Source organism: Phocoena phocoena, chromosome 1, assembly GCF_963924675.1.
Source record: "Phocoena phocoena chromosome 1, mPhoPho1.1, whole genome shotgun sequence".
Lineage (NCBI taxonomy): Eukaryota > Metazoa > Chordata > Mammalia > Artiodactyla > Phocoenidae > Phocoena > Phocoena phocoena.
This window is the reverse complement of record NC_089219.1, coordinates 149755568-149783553: the sequence shown is the minus strand read 5'-3', so window position 1 is coordinate 149783553 and position 27986 is coordinate 149755568. Positions and strand designations below refer to the sequence as shown.

The 27986-nt window shown below is 46.9% G+C and overlaps 1 protein-coding gene across 2 annotated transcripts; it reads right to left on the bottom strand.

The window, feature by feature from the left end:
• Window positions 1-1968: 1968 nt before the first annotated feature.
• CD34 (CD34 molecule) lies at window positions 1969-24253 on the bottom strand. Of its 2 annotated transcripts, none has more exons than XM_065882409.1 (8): window positions 24158-24253; window positions 14326-14508; window positions 13424-13677; window positions 12314-12394; window positions 4620-4770; window positions 4328-4380; window positions 3842-4006; window positions 1969-3301 (listed from the first exon to the last, which is right to left on the bottom strand). In XM_065882409.1, exons 1-8 carry the CDS (start codon window positions 24234-24236, stop codon window positions 3287-3289), a joined length of 981 nt encoding a protein of 326 aa, XP_065738481.1. In that variant the 5' UTR covers window positions 24237-24253; the 3' UTR covers window positions 1969-3286. The 2 variants fall into 2 exon arrangements, with proteins under 2 accessions (XP_065738481.1, XP_065738475.1); XM_065882403.1 differs by having other exon boundaries at window positions 1969-3154.
• Window positions 24254-27986: the final 3733 nt, after the last annotated feature.

Genomic DNA, 27986 nt, shown 5'->3' with positions numbered 1-27986 from the left:
CAATTCTCCAGAGCTGACTTCAGGTACAGCGGAGTGAACTAAGGTCCCGGGACCTGCTTGGCTGCCCAGGCCAGGGAGGGCACCCATTGATGAAATGCTCCAGAGGTGAAGCCCCAGACCTATCCTGACACTGTCCTCTCCAGCTTCAGGACATCCAACTGGAGGAACCCTGAGGTCCCAGCAGAAGAGTGCGAAAAGCTTCGGATCAGGACACCTGAATTCTACATGATTTGGGCCAGCTACAGCCCCTCTCAGGGCCTTAGTTTGTCTTTAACTGTACCATAGGGAGTCTAGTTGAAAGTATCTTTCAAGTCTCCTCCAGCAGTGACCGTGTATATTTAAATGAGCTTCAGGTGTGGGGCTGCTTAAGGGCAGGGCAGTAGTGGAGAGAAACCCAACATGGAGGCAGTTGAACTGAAGCTGAGTGGTAGGACCCCAGCATGGCCAGCAGGTGGAGCCATTGCCACACTAGGATGCTCACACCAAAGGTGGGAAAGTTTGCTTTTCTAGAAAGCAATGAGTCCTTCAGGGCAAGCTGTCCAGCATGAAAAAGAACCAGTCGCCACCCAACCCTCCCCCCTAACACACACACACACACACACACACACCCCTTCCTCCCAGAGCCTACACACTCTGACAAACTCGGGGCAATATACCCAGCCTCTGGGCCTGAGGCTGAAAGCGTTTCAAAGACCCAGCTGCCTTTTCTCCTCCTCCCTTGTTTCCTGGGAGTCTGTACCCTGTACCACCAGCCTGACCTGGCCAGACTCTCCTCCCGTCCCTCTCACGGCCGGATGTGTGACCAGACAGAGGCCAACCTGACTTCTCTTTCTGATTACCATCTTCCCTTTGACCAACCCCCAGCCATCACCTTCTAGGGAAACCTCAAGATTTCCTCCCTTTGCCTCCCGAGTGCTGGGGAGGAACCTCTGGTTAGAGCAGTTGGAGAAAAGAGAGGGGGAAATGGGGGTAGGGCTGCTGAGGGAAAAGGTCTGGCTTTGGCCAGATAAGAATCGGAGGATCCTTTGTTTGGCCCCAACTGCTGCCACCACTTAGGATCGTTTCCTGAAGCTTCTGATTGTCCAACAGCTCTCCCTCCCCCACTTCCTATGGTAGGGGCTGGGGGTGGGGTGTCTGGGCTCTGCGGGTAGGGGGGCTTACAGATGGTTTTGCAGTTAGGCTGCTATCTTAAGGCAGAGGTGGAAAGCATCCCCTCCAGGAGTTGGCAGCCAGATCTCTAAAGAGAAGTTCCCATACTCTCCTTCACTGTTCTGCCCCCAGCTGGGGATGGGGATGGTGTGACTATAATAGAGGGTGCACAGGCCCTGGCTCCTTCTCTTTGTTTGGCATCTTTTGCATATGGTGACCAAAATGTGCCTCTATTTCAGAAAGGTGTTCATGAAGGGTACAGCTCCTAAGTCCTCAGCGCCCTCCAATCTGAAGACCCCGCTGCATTCTGCCTGCTTTTCTTTCTGCGACTAGAAACATCAGCTTCCCTGAGGGCATCCCTGTCTCCCCCCCCAGAGAGGGGAGTAGTTAGTAGGCTTAGACAAAAAGCAGCATCCTGGTTGGTACCTGTGTCCCCTGAGCTGGTCCCACCTCTTCCCTGGCTAGCCCCTCCCTACTGGGTCCCTGCGTAGTCTGGCCAGGTCTCATGGGGAAACCGCTGCTCTGGTCTTCAGGCACACCCGGCTGGGACAGAACCACAGAACAGATATGTTTCAGTATCACTTTAATTACAGTATTTACACACACCATTTTTTATTCAGGAAAAAAAAAAATCCACCCCATCTTCCTATCTCTGGAAAATTCTATTTCCAACCGTCATTGAAACCAGGATCCCTTTTCACCCCTCTGGAATAAAACAGAAACAAAAACAGGACCTGGGTCACTCACAGAAAAGGTGGCTTGTGGTGAGGGTCCTCTGGAGACGTGCTGGGGCCCTGACCACATGGGTTGCAGAGCAGTAAAAGGATTAAGGGTTGGGAAGGCAGAGACAGAAAGGAGTCTGCTGGAAGGCTGAGGCCACAGCTCAACCCAGGAGTCAGGGAGAGGAGGGAGGAAGCCGTTGAGACAGAGGTTAAGGTCAGAACCTAGCCTCCGTGCAAGAGTCTTCCTCAGAAGCACACAGGTCAAGAGGCACAGCTCAGAGATCTGGTCCCACGGTCCTGTCCACTCTGAGCTACAGGAGAAGTAGCAGCCCAAGCAGAAGCTCTGCATGGCCCCGCAGAGATAAGGGCCAAGCTATGTGCCCTCACCCATTTGTGTCCATGTACCCCAAACACACAGACACAGGACATTGTTCTAAAACTTGGGCGGGGTGGGGGGGCGCGGGCAGGGCCGGTGGAGCGAGCTCAGGGAACTTGGAGAGCAAGAGGGGAGCTGGTGACAGAATCCACAGTGCCTTAGAGGGGGAATGAGGGAGATGGTTTAAGACAACATGATTTTCTGGCTATATCATTACAAAGGAGCAGGTGAAAGGGATTGCTTTGGTTTCCCTAAAGTAGAGAAAGAAAATATAAGGAAGAAAGAGTAAAAGGCAAAGTCTCCTGGGAGGAAATTACAACCCAGAAAAGCCTGTGCTTTCCCCTGGGAGTTCCTATAATGAGGCAGAGAGGATGGGGAGGGAAGGGGCCCCTGTGTGGAAGCTGCAAGCCCTCGACCCCCCCAAGGAGTTTCCCTGCACCTTGGCTTTCCCTATCACACCTTTACGCAGAGCAGCCCAGAGGCTGGGTGCAGGGAGCTGAATGTGGAAAGGGCAGGAGCTACCTGTCTCTCCCCAAGGTGGCGAGAACCCCTTGGCCTGGAACAGGGCAGGGTCCCAGGAACGTCCTCCGACGGGGTGTGCAGTGGGAAAGGGTGGAGGATAAGGGAGGCTCCCCCAGCAGGGAGACAGCACGTGCTCAGGTGCAGGGAGGGGCTCCTTCCCCAGACTTTGCCCAGTCTCGCCCCGCCCGCTCGCCCCCTGTCACAGTTCGGTATCAGCCACCACGTGTTGTCTCGCTGAATGGCCGTTTCTGGAGGTGGCCTGGCCGGTGCCGTTCTCCTGAGCCCCTTGATTCACACTGGCCTTTCCCTGAGCCTCGGGGGAGGCCCCAGGGCCTGAGCTATAGCCCTGGCCTCCACCGTTCTCCGTGTAATAAGGGTCTTCGCCCTAGATGGTGTATAAATAAAGGAGCATTATCTCGTAAGCAGGGCAGCAGGAAGGGGGGTGGGAGGAAGAGGAAGGGAGTGGGAGGGGAGGATGGAGGTTGCACGTGCAGACTCCTTTCTTCCTGAAGAGCGATCAGGGTTCCAGCTCCTAGAGGAGAAAGGACAGAGGAGAGGCACCACACCGTGCCACGGCAGTTCAAGAGCCAGCTCCCGCCAGAAACTAGGCAGTCCCCAGGGTGCAATAACCTCCCCAGAGGAGGTAAAGGGCCAGAGGCCAAAAGTCAAACCCTGGCCTTGTCCTCTCTCATCCGGAACACGTCAAGAGTAGATTTTCCCTCCATGTGAGCCACTTGGTGCCCGTGGGCTTTTAACATGCTTGCAAATAAGTGGCTGATTTAGCAGCCTGTTCTGGTTTGTATCCAGCTAAACTATCCCAGGGAAAATAATAAATAGATGACACGAACCATCTGCTACCACAGGGACCAGGGCCCCAGTTAGCGCCCCCTCCCCAATCTGCTATATATTGTTTTGACTCGTCCACGGATACAGTAATGTGCATACACGCATATTCCCTTGTGAGGGCACAGAAGTGCCTTTTCTGGTATTTCTCCTCCCCCTCCGTGGCATTCATGGACCTCCCCAGGAGACCTAGTTTCCCATTTTCTTTGCCCTGGACCCTAGAACTGACCAGCCTTTCTCCTGCGGGGCTCCAACTGCGGCGGTTCATCAGGAAATAGCCCGTGGTGCCCAAGACAGCCAGCAGGATCCCCGAGGTGACCAGTGCAATCAAGGTCTTTCGGGAATAGCTCTGGTGGCTCCCGACATCTTGTTCAGTGAAGCCTTGGATGCCCAGCTTGAAGAGAAGAGGCAAAAAAAGAGAGCCTGTCATTTGTGGAACGTGGGTTCTAGACAAGGAGCCCAGACCATGCTAGACCCTGTGTGTGACTCAACAGTGAATAAACCCAAGAAGACATGGACCTCAGGGATTTTCTAAACAGGACTTAAGACTGGAATCTCTGAATTAAGCTGCGCTGTAACGTTTTGTTTCAAACATAGAAGGGAAAGGACTGTTGGAGAAGGGTGGAGAGGCAGGCAGGGCAGGTCTGGAGAAGGTAATTACTTTCTCCCCTGCTCCAGTGAATTCCCCTGAGACCCCTCATCTCACAGAGCTTACCTCTTTCAGGTCAGACTGGTGCTTTTTCAGAAGTTGGAGCTTGCTGGAAAGTTCTAGAATTAGAAACAGAGGTTGCTGGATCTAGAAGCTGGAACAGCTCATCCTGTACTATTCTAGAAGATGCTCTGATGGTGAGGGTCAGGGTCCATCTCAGGGGGGTCTTTCCCAAAGTCAGCATAGCCCTGCTCCCTAGCATCTGTGCTCTCTGAGTGAAGAGGCCTGATTTCTACCCAGGATCCTCTAACCTCAGCCCCTCTTCCTCCCTAGACTTCAAGACAGATGTGCCCCTTACCTGTTCTGTTGGCCAAGACCAGCAGCAAGCAGTGAGGCCTCACCTCAGACTGGGCCAAGAGCAAGGAGCACACCCCGGCCCTGGCCTCACCCTGCTGCTTCCCACACAGGACTCGGGTCAGTTCCTCTCCATTGTCCTTCTTAAACTCCTCCTGGGATGACAGGGAAAAACGGTGAGAAGGAGAGGAGGTTACTAGTATACTCTGAACTGCATCCGGAGTCTCAGGCAGTAAGTCTGATTAAAGTCACACTGTTACCCTCAAAACAAGAAGAATCCTTTTTTTCTAAAATTCCAACCGAAGAAAAAAATCTCACAAACTTCTTACGTGCAAAAACATAATAAGATAAAAACTCCAAAATCTTCCAGGACCAAAAGGTGGTCTTAGGTGGTACTGTAAGAAGCCAGAGGATGAATTTAGGAAATATCACCTTGCTGAAGGATCGTCCATGGAAACATACTATTCAAATTAAAGTCAAAGGAAATTACCAAAACCAGAAAACATTAATAATGCAATACGAATGAAGGGAAAATCCTCTGTTTCAAGGTTACAACAGCCCCAAATATTGAAGGAAAAGCTAAGGGAGGTGAGGAATAGAGAACAAATTTATGACTATAGACGCAGCAGGATCCTCGGTCCCTTCCCTCTTACTCTCCAAGGGGTCTCACAAAGAGCATGGCTCAAACCCAAGTGGTGTTCTTGTCTAGTCTTCCATTCCCCTTTCCCATTAGAAACATGGAACCCAGTTTTACATGAGGGCGACAGATTGCTCCAGGTTGCTGACATAGGACTCGGGCGCTCAGACTCAGAAGACAAACTCTTGATTATTCTTCAACAGTTGAATCCCAGAAAAGGGATGAATTGGAATCACTGACCGTGCCCCTCCAGCACCCTGTGCTCAGACCTCCAGGATTTATTTCAATAGCCTCCAAAGGGAGTGGCCTCCCCTGCACAGAAAAGGGATCAAAACCAAGACTTTCTCCTCTGTCCAGATGGCAGATGGCAGGGGAGGAAATGCCTGAACGGCTCTGACAGCTTTCCTGTTAGGGGAAAACTGCTGGGGCGTGTGGGGGGCATCAGAACTGAGCCTCCGTGGAGAAGAAAGCTTCCTGTTTGTGGAACAAGACTGTTCCTCAGGGCAAGGCCAGAGGGCCCTCCCAGCTTGGAAAGCAGCCTGGGATTTTCCTACTGCTATGGCCCGAGGCAGGAAAACCCAGGCTCCTTTGCTCCTGCACAAGACAAGGTCAAGATTGGCCTCACGGGGCTTCCCTGGTGGCGCAGTGGTTGAGAGTCGGCCTGCCAATGCAGGGGACACGGGTTCGTGCCCTGGTCTGGGAAGATCCCACATGCCGCGGAGCAGCTGCGCCCGTGAGCCATGGCCGCTGAGCCTGCGCGTCCGGAGCCTGAGCTCCGCAACGGGAGAGGCCACAACAGTGAGAGGCCCGCGTACTGCAAACAAAACAAAACATTGGCCTCACATCCAGCTTTCTCCTGCCAGCTGGAAATCGAGGCTTTGGGGAGGCCAGAGATCAGGGCTACCTAACCTCCAGATCACAGAAAGAAGAATCCAATGGTAGCCTCAGAAGGTCCCCAAGAGCCAAAGTTACAGAGAAATGAATTCTCAGGCCACGGCTGCTTCCCCCTCAGGAAAAGGATAGACGATGCAGGTGTCCAAGGAAGTCCTTGGATAGAGGCTCTTCACAACAGCATTTGCTGTGGGGAGTCTGGGCTCTACATTTGATGTGATCAGCAGTCTTCTTCCTTTCTGGGCTCGTGTCCCTTTGGAGAGCCTTGCCTTGCCTCTCCGTGAGCACCTCACCCTCCCCAGCACCGCGCCTTCTGGATGAGGTGGAGGGAAACACCTGCCTGGATGATTCTGGGCTTCTGAAGTGTCTCTGGTTGAAATGGGTCTTGTTCCTGAGAGAGGCAGAGGGACAGGGCTCCTGCATAATCTAAACAGGCCGAACAAGGCGGCACCTCCTCAGTCTGCTGAGTCCTAGGAAGCTATTCCTCAACCAGATTCAGCTGTTCTGACAGTGATCACGACCCGAATATGAGACACTGTGTGAAACCCTCTGCGCGTGTGTCAGGTATGGGGGCGGGGGGTACAGGCGTGGCAATGAATTCCACGTGATCAGAGCTCTCACTCTATATGCATGGCCATGAAGATAAACGATGCTTCCTATGTCTCAGGCCTTATTTTAAGTGCTTCATGCATGGTGACTCATTTAGGCCTCACACAACCCTATGAGATGGATACTGTTATTCTGCCCATTTTATAGATGAGGAAACTGAGGCACAAAGAGACTAAGAGGCAACAGAGCTAGTTACGTGGTAAGAACCCTAAGAAAGGCACAGACAACTGCTATGGACATTCAAAGGAGGGTGAGCATACATCTGGTTTGGGGTTATCAGAAACATCCTGAAGAATGGGTAGCATGTATGCAGGAGAAGCTGGCAGGGAAGGGCCTTGGGAGTGGGGGTAGCACCACAAGGAAGCCCAGGAGTGTGTGAGCCTGCGACCTTCACAAGCCTGGTTGCAATGAAGAACATGGCTTTCCCCCTTGGATTCCCATCCTTCAAGACTCAATTCCAACTCACCTACTCAGGGAAGCCAGTCCTATCTTCCCTTAGACTGGGTATCAGCCCCTGTTCTGCTATTAACTAGATTCTTTGCAAGTCATGCAACTCGTCTGAGTGTCAGGCTCCTCAGCTGAAGACTCAGTAGGGGTGGTGACTGAAGAGCTGCTGTATGAAGAGTGCCTGGCAAGGTGCTTGGAACCAAATCGGCACTGGATAAATGGCAGCTGTTACTATTACTATTACTAAGAGCAACACCTCGTAGACTATACTGTCCACACTTCGATGTTTAATCACATTCTGCCTCACCGCTACTGTCATTTCTCTGTGACTAGACCATAAGACTTCTTAGCGGGTGGAGCGGGTGTACATTACATAATTTTGAACCCAGACTGCACGGAGCATAACACCGAACAAATAAGAACTCAGTGAATTGTTGTTCGTGTTAACATCCCAAGTGGTTTGGCTTCTACACAGGGTCCCTCCACCCCTTGTTTAGTTTCTTGGACTCAATTCAAGGGAATTGAGTGCCCAGCCTCCCTCCCACTCTGCAAGCCAACAGCATCAGTGAATTGTGTTTGGGCCTGGAGAGGAGCAGGTGGATCCTGAACAAAGCACAATGCTCCTCCGGATGCTTGAAATAAACATCCTCCCCCAAGGGAGGCTGTGGGCCGACACCATGGGAGAGTAGGCAGGAGGAAGCCACAGCCTTGCCATTTTGCTCATGAGAATCAGATTGGTGGACCCCTAACTACATCTGCTTGCACATGTTACTTTGTAAAAATAATAATCATAATAAAACCACCTAACCTTTCTAGAGTAGCATTCTCAAACTTTGCAAAGACTCTTAACATGTTAAAGAAGCATATTAAGTATGGGAGTTGGGAGAGAGAGGGACAGGTATTTTTCTAAATGAACGTTAAGATATTTCCCAATGTTAAGATTCTAGGCTAAATCGCGTCTCTCTGTCCTTCCCACCCTCTCTTTCAATAAATGTGTTGACTGTGGTGTGAATTTGACAATGCAGCTAAAACACCTATTTGCATATAGAGACTGGAGTAATGAAAGGACCTGTTACAAGTCACACAAATGGGCAGCTGACCAAAAGTTAGGCTGTCCCAGATCTCAGGCTCTTTCCAGAAGACACACTGTCTTCATCAGTCCTCCGTCTGTAAGTTATTTTTTCTGCATGGAAACTGACCTTTAGTGTTGGGGCAGAGGGCAAGGAAAGCGAGGGCTGGGGATATTATCTGGAGGCTGGAGGCAACCTGCCTCCAATGAAGTAAATGTGACAGAACAAGGGTGATGTGAGCTAGCGGAGAAAATACAACTTCTGCATATAAACATATGTGTTTCTGAAGAAAGGTAGTTCTGAAAAACAAACTGGAGGGCAAAGGACTTGAATAGAGATTTCTCCAAAGAAGATACATAAATGGTTAGTGAGCACATGAAAGGATGCTCAACATCACTAATCGTTAGGAAATGCCAATCAAACACACATCATGCCCATTAAGATGGCTACTATCACAAAAGCAGAAAATAACAAATATTGGTGAGCATGTGGAGAAACTGGAACTCTTGTGCCCTGTTGCTGGGAGTATAAAATGGTGTAGCTATTGTGGAAAACAGTATGGCGATTCCTCAAAATTTTAAAAATAGAGCTACCATATGATTCAGCAATTCCATTTCTGGGTATATACCCAAAAGAAATGAAATAAGAGTGTTGAAGAGCTATTTGAACAGACATGTTCATAGCAGCATTATTAACAATAGCCAAAAGGTGGAAGCAACCCAGGTGTCCATAGGTGAATGAATGGATAAGCAAAATGGGGTATGAACATACAATGGAATATTACTCAGCCTTAAAAAAGAAAATTCTGACACATGCTACAACATGGATGAACCTTGAGGACATTAGGCTAAGTGATACAAGGCAGTCACAAAAAGATAAATACTATATGATTTTACTCATATGAGGTACCTAGAGTAGTCAAATTCATAGAGACAGAAAGTAGAATCATGGTTTCCAGGGGCTGGGAGCAGGGGTGGAATGGGGAGCTGTTTAATGGGTGGAGAGTTTCAGTTCTGGAAGATGAAAAGAGTTCTGAAGATTGATCGTACAACAATGTGAATGTACTTAACACTACTGAACTGTACACTTAAAATGGTAAATTTTTATATGATGTGTATTTTACCACCATTAAAATGATTCCTTGGTAGATTCCCCTGGACCAATAGCTATAGCATAAGAGAATAAAGTAATCTCACGTTTTGGAAATTATATGGGAAACCACAACCACAAAAACTAAATTAACCTGATATTGCAGTGGAGAGAATGAAAGTCAGACATAGGGTGGCACGTTCTGCTAATGAAGATTCTGAGATGTGGTAACAGGTGCCTGACAGGAGAGTGGGATTGCCTTCCCTCCCTCTGGCTGAAATAGGTGATTTCTGCCTAGAGGTGAAGTATGAGGAGCAAAAGGAGAGTAGTTGGGATAGAAATGTCTACAGAATGCATGTACAGAAGACAGGCCTAAATAATCCCCATAGCAAGAGCTAACAGGTAGGATACTCACTATGTACCAGTGCAAAATGAGTGTCTGGATAGCTGAGAACAATGCATGCATACTTCTGTTATGGGAATATACTAGATGGAAGAGCATAAGAACATTACATAAGTACTCAAGGATGTGATGTTAGAGGAACCCATGTCTTTCATGCTTCTCATTAGGCCTGAGTTTCCCTTGATTAGAACCGGTGTGGTAAGGCTCTCTGACACCAAAGGTACAAATGCAGCCTAAGGAAAATTAGGAGACACTACACCACTTTGGAACAGATTGATTATCAGACAAGCATGTAGTAGGACTCAAGGAAAAGGAATCTGGGACACAATCAGGAGCTGTGGCCCAAAATTCTGGAACAAGGATTGCTGACTGAAGAAAATTACCTTGGGAGGCAATGCTGCTTGGGGGCTGGGGAAGAGGAACCCTTAGAAGACAGGGGTATCGACGGTGGTGGAAGGAAAAGGAAAACAATAGCACTACACGGGTGCTGCCATAGAGCTGATTCATCATGGGCAGTGCAGAAGCCTTCTTTAGGATACTGGAGGAATTGCTATCTTTTCACATCCTACTTGCAGATCCTCTCCAAACTGAGTAGAGTGCAGACCTTAGCTGTGGCACAGAATAGAGTAGACAGTAAAGACCTCAGCGAGAAACAGACTGCAGCACAGAAAGAGGAGTTATTTCTGGAGTAGCAGTAAGTTTCTGGCACTTGTCTTGTACGATGACCCTCCTTAAATGTGAACTTTGAAGAGCGGTGGACAGACATTTAGAATGAATCCTCTGCAGTTAGCTCTAAATCGTTCGTACAAGGAATTAGCATTCTGGCACAGACCACTGTGATGCACAAGAAAATAAGTGCTCAACCAAGATGATCCAAAAAGAGAGAGAGAAGATGGTCATTTTTCTTGGCTATAATTAGCAAAGTGTTGGGCAAAAGAATTTTTTTAAATGACTAGCGTTGAAAATCAGTGTCAGAAACACACAGAATGTTACTTGTACGTTTTGCAGATTGCACTTAGTTATTCCATTGTGTGAACCTATGTCTTCAAAATTTGTGTTGTTTTTTAAAATTGTTAAGTTAAATAATTTTCTTAGGTATTATTTTAAAAGACCTATGAGCCACAATGACCCAACTGATAATCATGAATAAGATACCAATAGTCAGAGTGGACAAAATAAGTAACTTAATGCCCTCTACAGACTACAGTATTTGCTCAGGCTCTTTCCAATCTATGCATGTCACACATCATATATATGGTTCCCTTAAATGGATTCCCACCTTGTAAGAAAACTTTTTTTTTTTCCTATGAGTAAATACCACTCTTCCTGTCATCTTATCCTTCATCCAGGAAATTGTTACTGTCAGGAAATTGGATTTACTGAAACAAAGCAAGGAGGTCTGCTATCATCATTAAAAATTAACACCATGCTGTACAGTTCACCAATGCAATAAGACATGAAACTGAAAGAAGAGGCATAACTAATAAACAGAAGGAGAAAAGCAACATATTATGAGAAATAACACAATAGCTTCTGTTAAAAATGAAAAATAATCAGCTAAAAAGCTCCTGGAATTAATAAACAAGTTAAAGAAAATGACTAGACCCAAGATAAATATTAAAAACTCAACGAACTTTCCAATATACCAGAAAAATCAATTGCAATATATCATGGAAAAATCTATATTATAAATAAACCTTAAGAAATCCATAAAACCTAAGGAAAAAACATTTTAAAAACTAAAAAAAGAAGATACTGAACAATACCAAAGAAAACCAGAAAAAAATAGAGGGATTTTAGAGTTAGAGCAGTTCCAATTAAAATTTTAATGGTTTTGTGGGTTTTTTGAATATTGAATAGGTGTTTCTAAAGTTTTTCTAAAAGAGTAGATGAAAAAAGCCTTTCATTTTTATAGTGTAATAAGCAAAGACCTGCTTGGCTGGATATTAAAAGTGCCGTAATATAAAAGTATAATAATTAAAAAATTTAAAACAGGCCAAAAAAAAAAGACAAACTAAACATACAAAATCTCTCTGAAGAACATGCCCTAGGACATATAAAAACTTAATACAAACTAAAGGAAGCATTCCAATCAATAAAGGAGAGGATCATGCAATAAATAATGCTAGGAAATGGTTATATGGAGAATGCATTTACAGCAAAAAAATTCTTTGTCTATTAAAGAGTTATATGAAAATAATAATAAATAAATTGATATTTTAGGTGATTAGTTTATATTTCATGAAGAATTTTTTAACATAAAAGCAAACTTAAATCTGAATATATATATATATATATATATATATTGTACAAAAGAGGAGGGAAAAAAGTAAATTTAAATAAAATTGTCTTTGCCTTCTTTGTCCACCAGATGGGGCCTCTCACTCCTTAAATCCAAAGCTCAGTATTCAAAGTAGTCTGTCCATGTTAAACTCCCCCCACCCTCTCCCAAGTCTGTCAGTCCAAGACTTGCCTTCAGGACATTCAGAAGGAATTTTGGGAAGAGAGGGAGGGGTAAGGAATTGGGGATGGAGGTAGGGGCTTTGACTTACACAGCTGGAGGTCTCATTTAGCTCCAGGCAGATACCTTGGGTCAATTTCACTTCTTTGACTCTGGAACATTTTATTTCTCCCTGTATTGAAAAAAAAAAAAAAAGTAAATAAGCCAGCATCTTTGCCCCTCATTTCTTCCCCACCTCTTTTCTGGTTTGATTTCTGTGAGATACTCTTTAAAGAGGCTTTAAAGAAAGGAAATTTAAACATTTTGTTAGGAGACTAGGAATTTATGTCATATTCTTCTTTTACCTCACTTCCTAACCCATCAGATGATCAAAACTTGTTACTAGCCTGGGCTTGCAGGCAAGTAGCTATTTGTGACCTTGGTAAACATTAGCTTGGATGGCGCAGAAATGGAAGAGGGGAGGATCTTTTCCCCTCTGAGCTGTTTTCCCTCCAGTGAATTACACACTTGCAGCGAAACAGATAATGAGGTGGCTAGGCAGATCCTGGTGACACTCATTTTCCTCCTGGTCCCTTAGGACTCTCCAGATTTCTATTCTGGCTCCTTTAAAAACAGAAACCAGGCAGGTCCCCCATGCCTGCCCCCAGGCTCCATACCCTCACATTTTCTACTCTTCCTGCTGAAAGCTGTTGATAGCCACAGGCCCCAAGGCTGAGAAAGGCAGGTTGAGCTCAACATCCCTGTTCTGCCTAGTTCCTCATTGCCTCTCTACTCCTGGCATACCACCAAACCCTCTTGCATAGAGGAAATGGTATTTGCCCTAAACATTTTGGGAAAAGCAGCGCCATTAAGTAGAAGATGGTTTCCAAATATGCCCAAAGGCGAGTGGTACCCTAGTCAAAGATTAGACCAAGAGGTACTGGAAAGAACCACAGAGAATTAGATGGATTTCTGAGTATCCTCTTTACTCTCTACTTCCTAGAAATGTAGTACCCACGGCACAGATCAGCCTTGCTACCCAACTCTACCCCTCTCCTCCCTTTTCTATCCCTTCTAGCAATATTTATGCTGCATAGTTTTCATGCTAACTCCTGTATGACCCAATTCATTGGTTGGGATAAGCAGAGGTTAAGGGGAAGAGAGAGCTTGCATACATATGAAGTGAGGGGGCAATCTGTCATTTTTGGCCTGATTCACCCACCTTGATGGTACTTGGGATAGGAGAAAATGATGTATAGGGGTTAGTGGGAGATGTCACAGGGCTGGTACTATTGTATGGGGAATCTGAAATATTTCCAGGTAACATGCTGGGCTGCAAGGTCATCTCTGAAGTTGTAAAGTTGATGGGGGTAGAAGACACTGTGGTGGCTAAAGAGGTCTGTGACTGGACAGAAGAGTTCATGGTTCCAGGGACTGGGGTGATCCCAGAGGTAGATGTGAAATTGACTGTAGGCTCTGGAATTGACCAAAACAGAAGTGTGAATATATGCGCATTGGCATAAACACACACACACACACACACACACACACACACACACACACACACACACATCTCAGTTCATTGACATAGGCACGGACTTCAACCCAGAAAAGGGAATTTGGGGAGTTAAGAGTTACTTCATGTCTTAACCCTTACCACCTCATTTCCAGCCAGCTGTGGGAACCATAGCTATAATCATAGAATGTATTAGAGATGCCCTCAGGACTCTGAAACTGAACTGGAAACCCATCTACCCTAGAGATGTCAAAGACCCCCAATTTGAACCTGTACACAGTCTGCTTCACTTAGAAGAGATCAGAGATCTCTACAGAGTCCTCATCAGATCTTTATTTTATCACTAAGCTGAACTCAAAGAGTGCAAGGAGCATTATAAATCAGGATCAGCTGCCAAGGCGTTGACTTGAGAAAGCTGCCCCTACAGGAAGAACTGTGTAGCGCTTACTTCAGGGTACCCTAAGCAAGATACTCAAGCCACTATTAAAAGGGGCTTGTATGTTTCCATCTGTGGGGGGAAATAGAGGGTGGAGGTATTTGCAAATATCCTAATGCTTTACCCTAGTGCCAGCAGCATCCTTCTGGGGCCCGAGACAAACACTCTTTACCTGAGATGGCTGCTGTGTTCCCACTGCTGTCCTGAGAGACAGTGTAGAGGCTGATGTTTCCAGAAGTACTTGATATTGTGCTTTCCTGGTTGGGTATAGTTGTAGGGACAGTTGAAGATATTCCTGGGGTAGATGTCTTTGTGGCAGTAGTAGTCAAGCTCTCTGTATTTGTGAACCCAGAGGCTATAGAGAAACAAAGAAGAAATATCAGAACTCGTATTATCCTGGAGCCTCATGGCATCACCTGATTCAATTTCTTGACTTTAGGTAGAATCCATCTAGAACATCCCCTGCCACCCCTGGCAACAGAGCAGAACAAGGACATCCTCCTGGACATGTGACTAATTTCTCACTAGATTTTTCCTAAGGAAAGAGAGAAGGAAAAGTTTGCATGCACCAAACATCTAGTATAGTATTATTTATAGGAGGGAAAAGTTGCAAGCAACTAAATGAATTACAATAGGATAGATGTTATATGCACTTAACATACCATAATCATTGCAAATAGAAAAACGCAAAAACTATAGCAGGATGAGAATATGAGGCAATGCTCATAACATGCTAAGTAAAATATTAAAATTTCAAATTACACCTGAATAAGTATTGCCAAGATCTAAAATGTGGGAAAAGATGTGCCTCTATTTCCTTTTTAATGTATCCTTCTCTTCAGCCAGTGTATTAACTCTTGGAATAATCACTAGATCGACCCCATCTCTATGTAATCCTTTAAAAATCTTCTAACCTCCCTAGATTCCCCCATTCCCCAAATCCTTTCATTCTTTCCTTTTATTGAGGAACTGCAGCTAGCAACCGCAAGATTTCTTTCGGGAAGCTCCGACCTAGGAATCTAGCTGATGGACTAGAGAGCATAAGGCTTGGTTTCTCAACAAATGTCCTGGGAACAGAGAGCTTAGTCCTGGCTCTGTCGATACCTCTGTAATTTAATGTGTTTGTGTCTCAGTTTACTGATTTTTAAAGTGAGGGATTATTGGGAAAATCAATGAGATAATAAATGTTAAATTGCTATAGTATAATGTTCCTGGAACTAGTTATTCTCTGAAAATGTTCCTGCAGGTTCTTACCCTTCCATGTTTCCTGTGGTACCCAGCAGTGCCATCCTTAGACCCAGAAAGGAGAAGCCACCTGTCTGGACCTTGCACTTTAGAGCCTACACTCTGTTCCTCTTCCTGCCCTCCCCGTCCCCAAGCTACGAGGAGTCCATGGGGCCAACAGAGGTGTACCCTCTCTTCTAGATCATGTGTTGGGACCAGAAGTCCTAGAACTTCTTGCCCAAATGGGCTCACTTGAGGACCTGCATGGGCCTGTTCTCCCAGTCCCTCCTTCCAAGGGTGAACTGCAGCACCAGGGTGTGCGCCTCCAAGGCCCAAGGGTGGCCAATGGGTGTCTGTTTGCAGGGAGAAGGGTTAGAGCTTAAGATCTAACCCCACCTTGTAGGTGGGGTGTCCCTTGCCTGCATGCAAGATCCCTTACAGTATGGACCAGAGCCATGAGTAAGAAGAAGAGAAGAGGGTAGGCAAGGGCCGAGGACCACCTCTTCCTGCTAAGCCACATTGTGGCATTGAACTCCAAGGCTCTGAGAGTCCTAAATTCAAATCTGGCCTTCCAGGTGGCCGTGAAGGTAAGTTTTTCAAGGTAAGAGGATAGACGATATTTTATTTACCATATGGTTGGCCTGATTTATAACTTTGAAGTATTTAAAACCTATAATGTGTGGGCCTCCATTGTATTCCTAGCTTGAGCCCTGTAAATATTAGGGGTAGACTTGGTATTCAGAGCTCATACCCGGCAGTAGCATCCTCAAGGAAAGGCACCTGAGGGTCCCAGGCCACCCTAAAGCTTGTCTCTAACTTTACTGATTGAAACCTAGGCCTGTATTTTACAGAAGTTTCCGGGTAAATAGCAGTGCAAAATGACACCTCTTCTTTTCCTCAGCATCAAGGTGGAAGTTAGGCATTAGTTTCAAGGCAATGAACCAAAAGTTCACTGAGGCCAAAAGTCTCCCCTAAAGGTGGTGGCAAGTCTCACTCTCCCTCATCTGCCTCTCTTCCCAGCCTGCTGCAGGTAGGTTGATACTCATGGTGAGTACAAAGCTCATGTCTCAAAATTATAGGGCAAGTATGCAGGAGGAGCAAGTGATATTACTATCTCCGTTTCAGAGATAAGAGTTTTGGCCAAGAAGGAAGGCCATCATTCATGCAGGGCAAGGAGCAATGGGGCCACTGAGGTTTAGCTGACTCTTAGTAGAAGTAGCAAGAGGGTCAGGGGGTCCAAACTGCCAAAGATCAGGATGCATCTTCCATATTTTGGAGAGAAAAGTATGGGCTCCTCTCTGGCTGGAATAGGGGCCAGTAGCGGGGAGGGGGGAGTGGATTTATCAAAATAAAATAGGTGGGGAAGCAGATCCAGTCTTCTTTTGTCCTTAAATAAGTCCCTCTCAGCAATCTGACCCTAAGGTATGAGTTCAGTTCAGGGGGCAGGTGGTGGGAACATTTGGACACTGAATTGAAGGACCATCCTCTCAAGGTACCATATTCCAAGGCACCACCGGAACTCCCCCTTGACATCACTCTTCCTGCCCACCCTTTTTTCTTCTTCCCACCAATACATCAATTCTTGGGAATCCCATCTGGTCCAACCTGGCCCAGCCCTCTTCTCTCCCCAGAGAAAGCTGGGCCTGGCTGAGGTGATGTCATGCTTTTGAACCCCCTCCCCCAGGGCCTCCTTCACCCAGACAAACAGTTTTGAACTTTTCCAGATGTGAAGAGAGACCTGCTGCTAGCTCTGAGGACAGATGTGCCTGTTCCAGATGAGTGACGCAATCCTGGACCCAGGCCAGCTACTGAGCCACTAGGGTCAGGCTCCCGGCTGCGGCTGCCCCCTCCCACCCATCCCTCAGCCAAGAACTGACGAACAGGTTGCAGGATCTGTCTGCAAATGGAAAGGGAACCCCAATCTCAGATTTATGTCCCTGAGCCCAGGGTGAGTGGGGAAGCCTCTGAGACCCTAGAGAAACAGGACAAAAAGGGAAGGCAGAAAGGCAAGGCTGAGCAATGGGGTACATATGAGCTGGTGTAGGGCAAGGGGACACCTTGGCAGAACCCTGGGGGCCAATCCTGACCTACACTGCAGCACAGAAGCTGTCAGTAGAGACTGGAGTCTCTTGTTTTCACAGTCTCTAGGGCTCCCTTTCTCGTGCTCCCGTGAAGAGATGGGTCTTGGAGGAATGACATTTATAAGAATCCAGACTGACCACAGATTTGTTCTTATCCTATATTGCCCCCCACACCCATGGCATTAAACCATCCAATACTGATCTTTCTTTATCTGAGCTTCTTATCCCCAACTCTGTATGGAAGTCATAGCAGCCTACCAGCCAGGTTCAAGAGACAAGCGATGAACCCTCCACCCCATTCCACTCTAGACTGGAAGAACAGCCCTTACCCCCAACCCAACAGAGCGTTATACTACAATTTAAATTTGAATGAAAGGCTATCTTCTGTTGTTTACTTCTCACTCCATCTTTATTAACTGTGTCTCCCTAAGTATCCTATTTGCCCCTACCTACCCTACTTGATTCCCGACCCATGAACTAGGGACAAAAGGAGACAAGGTATCAGGAAGTTAGCAAAATGAGGATTCCAAGAAGCCAAATAGATGTCACAAAATTCATGTTGTAAAAGTCATGCGTTTAACTTACAGGTACTTATTTCAGAGGCAATTATTCTTGTTTTACACACAATTCTAACAAACTTGTTTATCTGATATCCTAGCTAAAGCTAAAAATCAGAAAGAGAAGCAAACAATAGAAGCAAACAATGAGGAGAAGCAACAGTTGAAAATGAATAAGCAGCGATAAGTGAAGAACAGACATGAGTATCAAAAAGCACGCTCGTCTGGAACCACTTATGGTAGGAGTAAATGAAAATATACACCTTCGTAGGCGTTAATGATGCCACTGAGTTGCTCCATAACCGAATCATTTTCATGATACAACTGAGTCTGAAGGTTAAAGCCCTTTTTTTCCTGATACACTAAGAAAGCAGAAACATATGTAATATCTTTTAAAAAGATTTCTACCTACAATGAGTAAATTAAAGATTCTTTTAGTCTTTAAAGGGGGTTTACAAATCCTCAGAGATCCAGAAAGTTCTGCTACCTAAATTACTAAGTTCCTGTACTTTCGGAGAAGGTTTTTTCCCCCTATATTTGGTCTTGTTTTTCACAGACCCTCTGAGTTTTAGTTTGTGCTGGTGCTGTTTTCTTATCTCTTAGTCAGTCAGTACCGTTCTGCCCATCCTTTCAATTCTAGCACCTGGCCCAAGAGGAATTTCTTGGAGGAGATCCTGGGTATCTTAGATGCAGTACTAGGAAGAAGGAACAAGCTGGCCTCTGCTGGGAGCCCACAGCCTGCGTTGATGGTTGATGAGAAGACAGGAGAGCCTCAAAACAAAGAGCTTGGGCTCTGTAATTGGACCCTGTTGAAAGGCTCCTCTACCGAGGAGTATGCATCAGAGACCACATATGGCCTCGGGAAGCTTCTTCACCTCTCTATACCTCACCTGTAAAATGGAGATAAAAATAGTGCCTACCTCCTTGTTGTTCGCAGGAATAAAGGAGATGGGGGTGTAAAGCAGTTGCCTGTCTGGTAAATGCTCAAGAAACAGTGGCTATCTTTAGGACAGGTCCCTTTTTTTCTGCTTCTCAGAGACCTTAGGACACATATCTCCATGACTTATCTGGCACAAGATCATATATGCTGTTTCCTGGGTATAGGTCTTGTCACCTTGGTTACATCATAGGTTTCCTGAGTGTTGGAACCATCTCTCATACTTGTCTGTATTACTCAGGGCACTGGACACAATCCTCTGAGTTCACAATAAGCACTTGGGTTGAATGGCAACTGCACCAGCAGTGTTCACACTGACCACCTCTATGTATACCGTGTCATTCAATGCTATATGTTAAGAGGGAATTTATTTAATTAAGGGAGTGCCCATGAGATGATAACCAGAATTAGGAAAGTTCTAGAAACCAAGTCATATGGTTGAGGGTTTAGTGCTATTTCATCTGGATCAAGGGTTGGCAAGTATAGCTGGTGGACCAAATCCAACCCATGGGCTGTGCGCTGTTTGGCCAGTGAGCTAAGAATGGCTTCTACATGTTTAAAGTGTTGTAAAATAAAACAAAACAGAGTATGCATCAGAGACCACATATGGACTCCAGAGCCTAAAATATTTACTATCTGGCCCTTTACAGAAAAAATTTGCTGATTTTTGATATAGAAAGGAAGAATTTGGGGAGAGAGAATAAATACCTTTCTTCAAGATTCATTTCACTCACTCATTCATTCTTATCTTCCCGAAGCGCCACCAAACTCAGCATTGTGGGAGCACAAGCTAAGAGAAGATACCTTTCTACTGCTAGGTGTTAGTGTCACTAGAATTTAAATAAATTCCTGCCCTCAAGGAGCTTATAATCTAGTGGAGCAGACCGGAAAGGTTGTTAAGGATTGTCCTGAAGAAAGGTCAGATTCATTCTGTGAGAGTTTAAGGAATAGAATTGCAGTTAATGATCAGAAGCTATATAAAGGCTAATTCACTGCAGTACAAAAAAAGCTAATAATCATGGGATTTTTTTTTTTTTTTTTAACAGAATGAACTACTCTGGGAGATAGTGAGCCACCCATCTTTCCTGGGAGCATTCAGGAAGCATCCCTGCTATGGGTCTCGGTGGGTTTGGGTCATGTTGGACTAGATCAAAGAACTGGGCTGATGCCTTCCTACACTGCAGAGGCTAAGCTGAGGTGTGAGCATAAAAAAGTGGCTGTGGCCTGAAGTGTTCCCAGGGTACTGAGACTCCCCTTTAATATTCAAATAGCATGTCTTGGCCGACATCCACTTCCTGTGGGACCCCAATATCTTGAGCTTTCCCTGGGGGCTACGTTTCTCCCAGTCACCTCTTTCTCCATTTTTCTAATTGCCACCGACCCATCTCACAGCTCTGTGCCTCTCTGTCCTCAGGCTGCAGGAGTTCTCGTTCTACACTACTGCACCATGGGCTTGCCAAACACCCATTCCTTTATTCCCCCCACCCTACCCCAGAGCACCACTAACAGTGTTACAAGGCCAGTGCGTGTTTACTGAAGGTTTGAGATCATGGAGGGAGATTACAGCACAGCCCAGAAGAGACAAAGGCATAATCTTGAATTCCTAGGCTAGACATTCCTATGCTAAACAGCCGGGCCACACCATAAGGAATTTTCCCAGCCAGGTCTTTTCCACCTTCCACTCACTACTGTTCCCTACTGCTCCCAGCACCTCCCCTCCTCTCTCTATGTTCTCCTGGCCTCTGGAGTCCTTTAGCCTTTTGTCTCTAGGGCCCATCAAATACAAAGTTCTACTTTATTTTATCACCCTCAGCAGTTCAGCCTCCTGTCTGCCACTGCACATCAAAGGTTTGTGCAGGAGTCTAGGTTTTTTCACCCAAAGACTCATTAAGGCATTTTCTTAAATAATGGAGCTGGCTACCTAGAGATGCTGCTCTGCTAAGAAGGTGTCAGTGGTGGGTTCTTTGGGTTATTTTTCCTCCTAAACCAGGAGCAAACTTCCCAATCAAGCCAGAGGTTTTTCCTTTGTATTCCAAAGGGAAGTGATTCATTTCAGTGGTCTCCAGAGTGTAGGTCCTAGGAAGTACACCCTGGTATACATCCCTATTTATTTGTATCACATTCTCTCAAGATGCATGCGTCTTTCTCCTTAGCAAAGTCTAGGGCCTTTGGGACGAAAAATCGTAGATACTGTGTTTTTATTTCTTAGCTGAGGAAGGAAGAGAATGTTCTCATTAGGGAAGTCAAAGCCCAGAAAAATATGGAAATTCTGCCCTGGCGACTCCAAGCATTTTCTTTTGGAGGGTGTGTTTTATTCTTTTTCCACACCTTCACATTTTCAGTTTCCCCACACTCGGGGCCATTTAGTGACATCCAGCGAAGTCAGTGGGAGAAGGAGGCCCAGGCATTCTGAGGCTGGAACTGGGTAACCATCCAGCTCTGAAAGTAAGTCCAGGCCCTCCTGCCCAGGATCTGAAGGAAATCAGGCAGTGAGATGGTAAGAAGTGGAATTTGTGGCTCCTTTTGATTTGTTTTTGTAAGACTCTGAGCCTGAGTTTATCTGTTGCAGTTTGGCACTTCTTGCCCTGAGCTTTTGGAGACAAAGACTCAGAGAAGGAAGGAGATGAGAACTAGTGAATGAACAGGCCCAGGAGGTGGAGCCAAAGGGATAAGAAAAAGATGCCCAGGCTCGTTTTATCAGTCAAACAGGAATGTTGCCGAAGATTTGCATTTGCAAAGGCTATGCCAGCTGGGCTGGCCCTACAAGGGGGAGAACTGGGGACCACGGAATTAGTCAGAGGTCCCAAGGCTGCTCCTTCTTGGTCGCCATGTGGCAGAGAGTCAAAGGGTGGAGTCCTCTCCCCTCCGGAAAATATCTGATAAAATTCTTTTCCCTTTTCTTTTTTCCCCTCTTACACGTAGCCCCAGACAGGATATGGGTGTGGGGTCAGCAGACACGAAGGACCCAAAGGAAGGAGAGGAATGTGAAGGGGTGGTACTTGTTAGGGAAAGAGGAAGGACAGCCTTGGAGGGCTTGGAGGAGACAGATACCCTGGGGCTGACAAATGGGGTTCCCTGATTACCTGAAAGATTTCTCTTTCCAGCTCACCGGTGGTGTGGCAGTGCTACCTGGTGGCCTCTCAGCGCCCACCCTGACTCTGGTCACCACCCAGGGCCACCCCATCTCCAACAGAGAAAGTCCACTTTTGGTTGGCTGCTGTACCCAAGCCCAGCCAAGTTCTCACAGCGACAGAAAAAAGACCTTCCCAGAACAAAGCTCTTTGTCAGGGTCAGTGAGGAGAAAACCACAGAACCCTCTTCTGCCCTAAGGTTCACAGTAACAAAGCACAGAAGTTCTGCAATGCTCCTTTGTTAGCATTTCAAGGTACAGTCACTCACGCATTCCAGTCACCCCACAGTATAATAGAAAATGACTCCTAGCATTATATAAAAACAAACGCTAGAAAGCTCTTGGGGGATGCATAAAGCTACACACTGGCCTTAGCAGTCTGGCAAGATTGAGCATAGGGACCCAGGCCCCACCGCTCATCCCCAAAGCGGAGACACTGAAATTCTCAGCATATCTGCCCAAGGTTTTGCAGAGGTTAAAATCGCCCTCCCCGTCCCCACTGCTGCAGGCCAAGGCGAGACTGAGACTGGCCAGCTGAGGAAATAAGAAAAGGGTGGGCCTCACTGGGCCCAGGACCAGGTCATCATGAGCTGTGAAGCCAAAGGAGAGTGGAGCATCGGATAGGAATCTGAGCCGCTGGTCAACTCACCCCATTGTGAGGTGGAGCCAGCCCTCAGGGCAGTTCCCCATTCTAGGGCTTCAACGGACACCTTACTGACAGCTTTTTCCCTGCCCCGAAAGGGCACGTCTGGGGCTGTCAAACAGGTCAACCCAGAGCCTAACTTGAGAGCTTTCTCCAGCCTGGGGTCTCTCTCCAACTGGGTGGACCCAAAGGGGGACAGCAGAGGAGACTGAGAGCAAAGAGGCCTAGCTGGCTGGCCCAGGTCACTCTGGGGGGCCATGGTGGGTGGCCTTTAGGATGCAATAAGAGTAGGGAATTGGGAGTCCTAGAGGCCCGGAAGCAGAATCTGGAGCCAAAGGGAGAATAACTTACAATGTTTAAATCCTTCTAAGTGCAGTGAGATGAGATGGAGAATGTTATCCCCAAATGAAAGCAATTATGAATAAATATTTATTGAGCGCCTACTAATTTTTCTTTTTAACCAAAGTGAGTGCAAGAGCTTAAGAAGTCAGGGCGGATGTGGAAAAGCCAAGGAGTGTCCACCAGTTTGCTGATCTGTCCACTAGTTTTAGAACTTGGAGAAGAAGGGCAGGGGAAGAAAACTGCAAAATGTGACAAGTTTGAGTTTGTGTCAGGGTGAGGGGTTGCAGTGGGGAGAGGAAAGCAGGGCACAGAACAAACTCCATCTACCCTGTGCCTTCTCTCCAGTGGCATGGAGAAGAGGGTGTCAGAAGACGGAGTGTAACTTAGCTTTGCGATCTTAAATGCAAGAATATTTTCACGGACTCTTCTTCATTCCAAACTCCCCATGTCACCTAACTCAGCCTGCCTCCTGGGCCTCTGGACCTCGGACCTGGGGCCTCATCCCAGGTTGGCTTCGCTCCGGTTCCTTGAATGTCCAATTCTGGCTCCCCCTGTCCTAGTGCTCGGTGGGCACCAACGCTCTCTTCCCGGGAACCGCTCTCTTCCCAGGAACCGGCTCAGGCCGCAGCTTTCTGAATCAACCGTCAGTCACGAAACTTTCCTGCTTCTCTCCTCCCCTCTCTCCTGGTTCTGGCTCCAACTCTGCACTCTGCACCTTTGGCAACGCGAAAGGACACTGGCATCTTCAAAGAGCTTTACTTTAGAGACAACTCGAGAGAGCCTCGTTGACTCTGGGAAGCCTCCGGCGCGACCTCCGATTTACACCTGGGCTAGCTCACGCTCACAGTGTGGTCGCCTTCCCGGCGCGTCCCACCCCCACCCATTCCCAGCAGAGGCACCAGTCCCCATTGGGCTCGGTTCAAGCGGCCCCGGTCCCACCAAGCCAGGAGCAGCCGTGGGCGTGGGGGCGTGGGGTGGGGCAGGGGTCCCTTCGCTCCGCCTAACTCGGCTGTGCGCGCTCTGCCTCCGGGAGAGCGTCGACCCTCCCCGCCACCAAGTTGGCCGGGCCGGGCGCGCGGCCCATACTCACGCAGCAAACTCAGCAAGCAGAGCGCGGTCCAGCCCCGCGGCATCCCGCGCCCCGCGCGCGCGCCCCTGCGGACGAGCATCCTTCCCGCGCCGCTCCCGAAGAGATGCACAGAGACCGAGAAGCTGCTTGGCCAGGCCCGGACGCGCAGCTCCCGCCCCTCCGCCCGAGCGTGGGGTGGGCGAAACTTGCTTTTTCCCCTCCCCTCCCTCTTTAGTCCTGGCACGGCCAACCCCTCTCCTTGGCTGCCACTAACGTGAGCTTCCCGCTTGGTCCCAAAGGCGGAGGACGTTAGGAGGCAGGCTGGGGTTGCCGCTGTCGAGGCCAAAAAAGGTTTTGTGAGGGCCCCAGACGTCTTGTTCAACTTTATATAGAGGCCCCATCTTCTTAAAGCTCGACTTCACTTAACTTTAACCCCTTTGTGTCAGCCTTGCCGGTGTCCAGGGCAGGGGGCAAATTTCCTCTGATCTTTTTTTTCCATTTCCTTTCCTTTTTGCTTTTAAGTTTTAAGCTGAGAACAATCTTGCAGATGGAATCTACCAGTAAGGACCTGAGTTTACAAGTGTGAGCATTTTGCTAATCAGGTAAAATCTAGCACATGTCAAATCTGAGGCATTTAGTGATACTCTACCAGAGACTGTGCTGTGTGTTAATGATGCAGAAAGCCTGAGCAGGGCATATAAATGACAGTAATTATTCACTTTCTTTTCATTATTTTTCTTACAAGATCTATTTATTTTAACTTGGAGGGTTATTTCCTGTTACCGTCCCTATTTTCGCACATAGTTTGATCCTGTCACCATCATCATAAAGACAAAGGACTCCCCTAGCACCTGGGGTGCCTTCTCTCCAGTCCTGGGGCTGAGACTCTAGGGGCTTCCTCCTGCTCTCTTATCAGAAAAAGAGACTTCCCCTGACTCCACCCTCTTCTACCTAATTGATCCTGGAGCTGTGTACTCCTCGTGAGTTGTTCTGGCTGTTGGTAAACTGAATTACAGAAACTTTGAACTGGGCAGTCAGCCTAGTCAAGGACGGGATTGGGGAGATGGATACTGGAAGACAGAGGAGCCAGGAGGAGCAGATGACGGCACCAGGTGGGGGTGGGGGGTAAGAGAAGGCACAGTCTTGGAGACTATGCCCTGGGATCCTGAGTGGGATCACATGATTACAAATACCCAGTCCAGTCTCTTCCATGATGTCTGTTCCACAGAGCGGAAAGGGAGAGAGAGGAAAGCCCAGCACTGCTCTTTTCTGATTTACTTCTCCGTAGACCCCCTAGCATTATGAAAGTAGAAGGGTGTCCAGGTCTAAAAGCAACCCGAAACCCATTCTGATCATGTTGCCTAACTTTCCTTTGCAGAGGAAACAAAGCCTTTCATCACATAATGAAACCAAAGGCTTCTGATGCAGATTTGGTAGAACACGGTGGTATGGTATGTATCTGTTTCAAAGTGCAAATGGTGATTCAGATCTGACCACACTGTGATCTCAAGGGCCTGCAGATGGGGACAGAAAGGGTTACAAGATACATTTTTAAAATCAGGCTTTTGTCCTTGGAACTCCCAATTAACAGAGAAAAAGAGTTGCCCTCTGCCGACCCCCAGCTCTCTCAGCTCCAGGAGCTGGATCTGCTTTACCCCCAATGAGATGTTGTGAACAAAATGTGGGGTTGAAAACCCCATATGAAAACCAATTTGGCCCTCTCGACTCTTCCTTCATTCTTAGTAAATTCGTCTGGTTACTTCAAATGCCCTTTGTCTGCCCTAGCTGGAGCACGAACTTGTCCCTAGCACCTGAATTTCTTAACTAGCTTTGGGGGCAGAGGAGACAAAGACCCTATGGAACAGAGCTTCTCAAAGCATGGTCTACACAGAATCAAGGGTGAGGTCTGGGGATCTGCGCTTTTAATAGGCACTCTCTTCTATACATGCTAAAGTTTAAGAAGCCCTGGTATAGAACAAAGACAGGTTAGGTACAAAGTGGATGGCAGACTTCAGGGAGGGAAATAGGAGTAGGAGGCACTGGAGGCTGACAAATCACTTCCTCTGGGAAACCAGAGCTGTTCTTCTCTGGCCTACAAGACTATAGAGGACACCAGAACCATGACACTAGGTGATAACTGACCACTCTTTCTATTTTCCAGGGCCACTAAGACTCATGACTCCAAGCACACATAACCTTGCCCTGGCCACCCACAAACTCAGGTTCTGTCCATTGGACACATGTCTGCCCTGGGGCCCCAGCCTTACGTTTCCTCACAGGCCACATAGAGCTGAGCTAGCAAGGGTCTTCAAAGCTGTAGCCTTTTTGGGCTACTCCTCAATGTTTCTGCTCCCCTACTTTGTCACATGAGCTGTTGCTGAAAGAGAATGTTAACTACACCACGCAGGGACTTCCCTGGCGGTCCAGTGGTTAAGACTTCGCCTTCCAACACAGGGGGTGTGTGTTCGATCCCTGGTTGGGGAACTAAGATCCCACATACCTCGTAGCCAAAACATAAAAAAGGAGCAATATGGTAACAAATTCAATAAAGACTTTAAAAAGGATGGTCCACATCAAAAAAAAATCTTTAGGAAAAGAAATAAAAAACCTACACCGCACTCTGTGTCAGATGCAGCAGAAATCTATAGAGTGAGAGGCTCTGTTAGGCCTTGATAGACTTCTAGGTCATGGCCACCCTTACCATTGAACATCCCCCACCCCAGCCCCAAAACACACACATGTCGTATCAATCCATTTAAAATAGACCCTCATCCCATGTTAAATATAACTACTTTGATGTAAAAAAAATAAGGGAAATTATTTAAATTTTTTTTGAGTTTTATGATATATTCTTCATTTTGTTCTTGTGATTCAAGCTTTATTACATTTATATACTGATATAAGTGCTAAAGAGTTGAATTGCAGTTTACAAGTTTACCTTTTAGAGGCATTTAATAAGACATTTGTTCATTTTGATTTTCCATTTTCATATTTTGGAAACAAGACTCTTTTCCCACATTGCTAACTTGTCTTGGGTCTTTGAAAGCTTTCAGGGTTTGGAGCCCAGTTTGGCAAGGAGGGATGCTTGGTGGTGGAGGTGTACAGATATTAGAGGGAGGCGATGAGAACCTGAGGTCAGAAGTAAGCCCTTTCTGTCCTCTTCCCATCTGCCAGTCTCTCTCCAGTGCTTCCTCTTGGCAGAACATAACCAGAAACCAGCTGACAAGGGAACCTGGGAAATGTGGCATATAGATTCCCAGCCCTAGGGTCTTGTGGGAAATTGGCTCCATGCACTGGAAACCTCCAGCGTGCTCTAGGCAGGCTACAGAGGCCACAGACCAAGAAGTCTCAGACCAAATTATGGTAATCAAATCATGAAGGTTACTGAATCTACTTAAAACATACAGCTAGAACCAAGAGGAAAGAGTTGGGGTAAGTTAACCCACTTGCGACGGGTACAACCAGGGTGAAAGGACCACACATTCTCTGAATCTTGTGTTTTGCTCCAGTAGTGCAGTTTTGAGGACCAGCATTGAGGTTGAAGGATCAGTAGGTGGAAGATGCTTGGAGCCAACATATACTTGCTCTATTGGGAGATGCAAGGGCAAGTTTGTCGGGTGGCAAGTTTATGCACACAGCTCGTGAGTGTTCTTCTGGGCAGCCATCCCTTTTGTCAGCGTTTATGGGGCAGAGCATACAGGGGCCAGAATAATGTCTACCAATAAGTAGACAACTTAGGGATGACCTGGCTGTCAGCCCGAGGAGGCATGCGCTCTACACTTGGTGACTCATGACTTGATTTTTCTATTCCTTTCTACCTGTAAGTAACACTTTTGTTTGGTCCCTTCTT

Bases quoted from the DNA above. Each gene is read 5' to 3' on its own strand.
- CD34 (XM_065882403.1), bottom strand. From the start codon at position 24,236: ATGCTCGTCCGCAGGGGCGCGCGCGCGGGGCGCGGGATGCCGCGGGGC. The intron at 4,007-4,327 runs GTAAGCTCTGTG...CTTCTCTTCAAG, and splicing joins ACCAGTCTGACCTGAAAGAG to CTGGGCATCCAAGGCTTCAC. The intron at 3,155-3,841 runs GTCAGTTCTAGG...TACACCATCTAG, and splicing joins GCCCCGCAGGAGAAAGGCTG to GGCGAAGACCCTTATTACAC.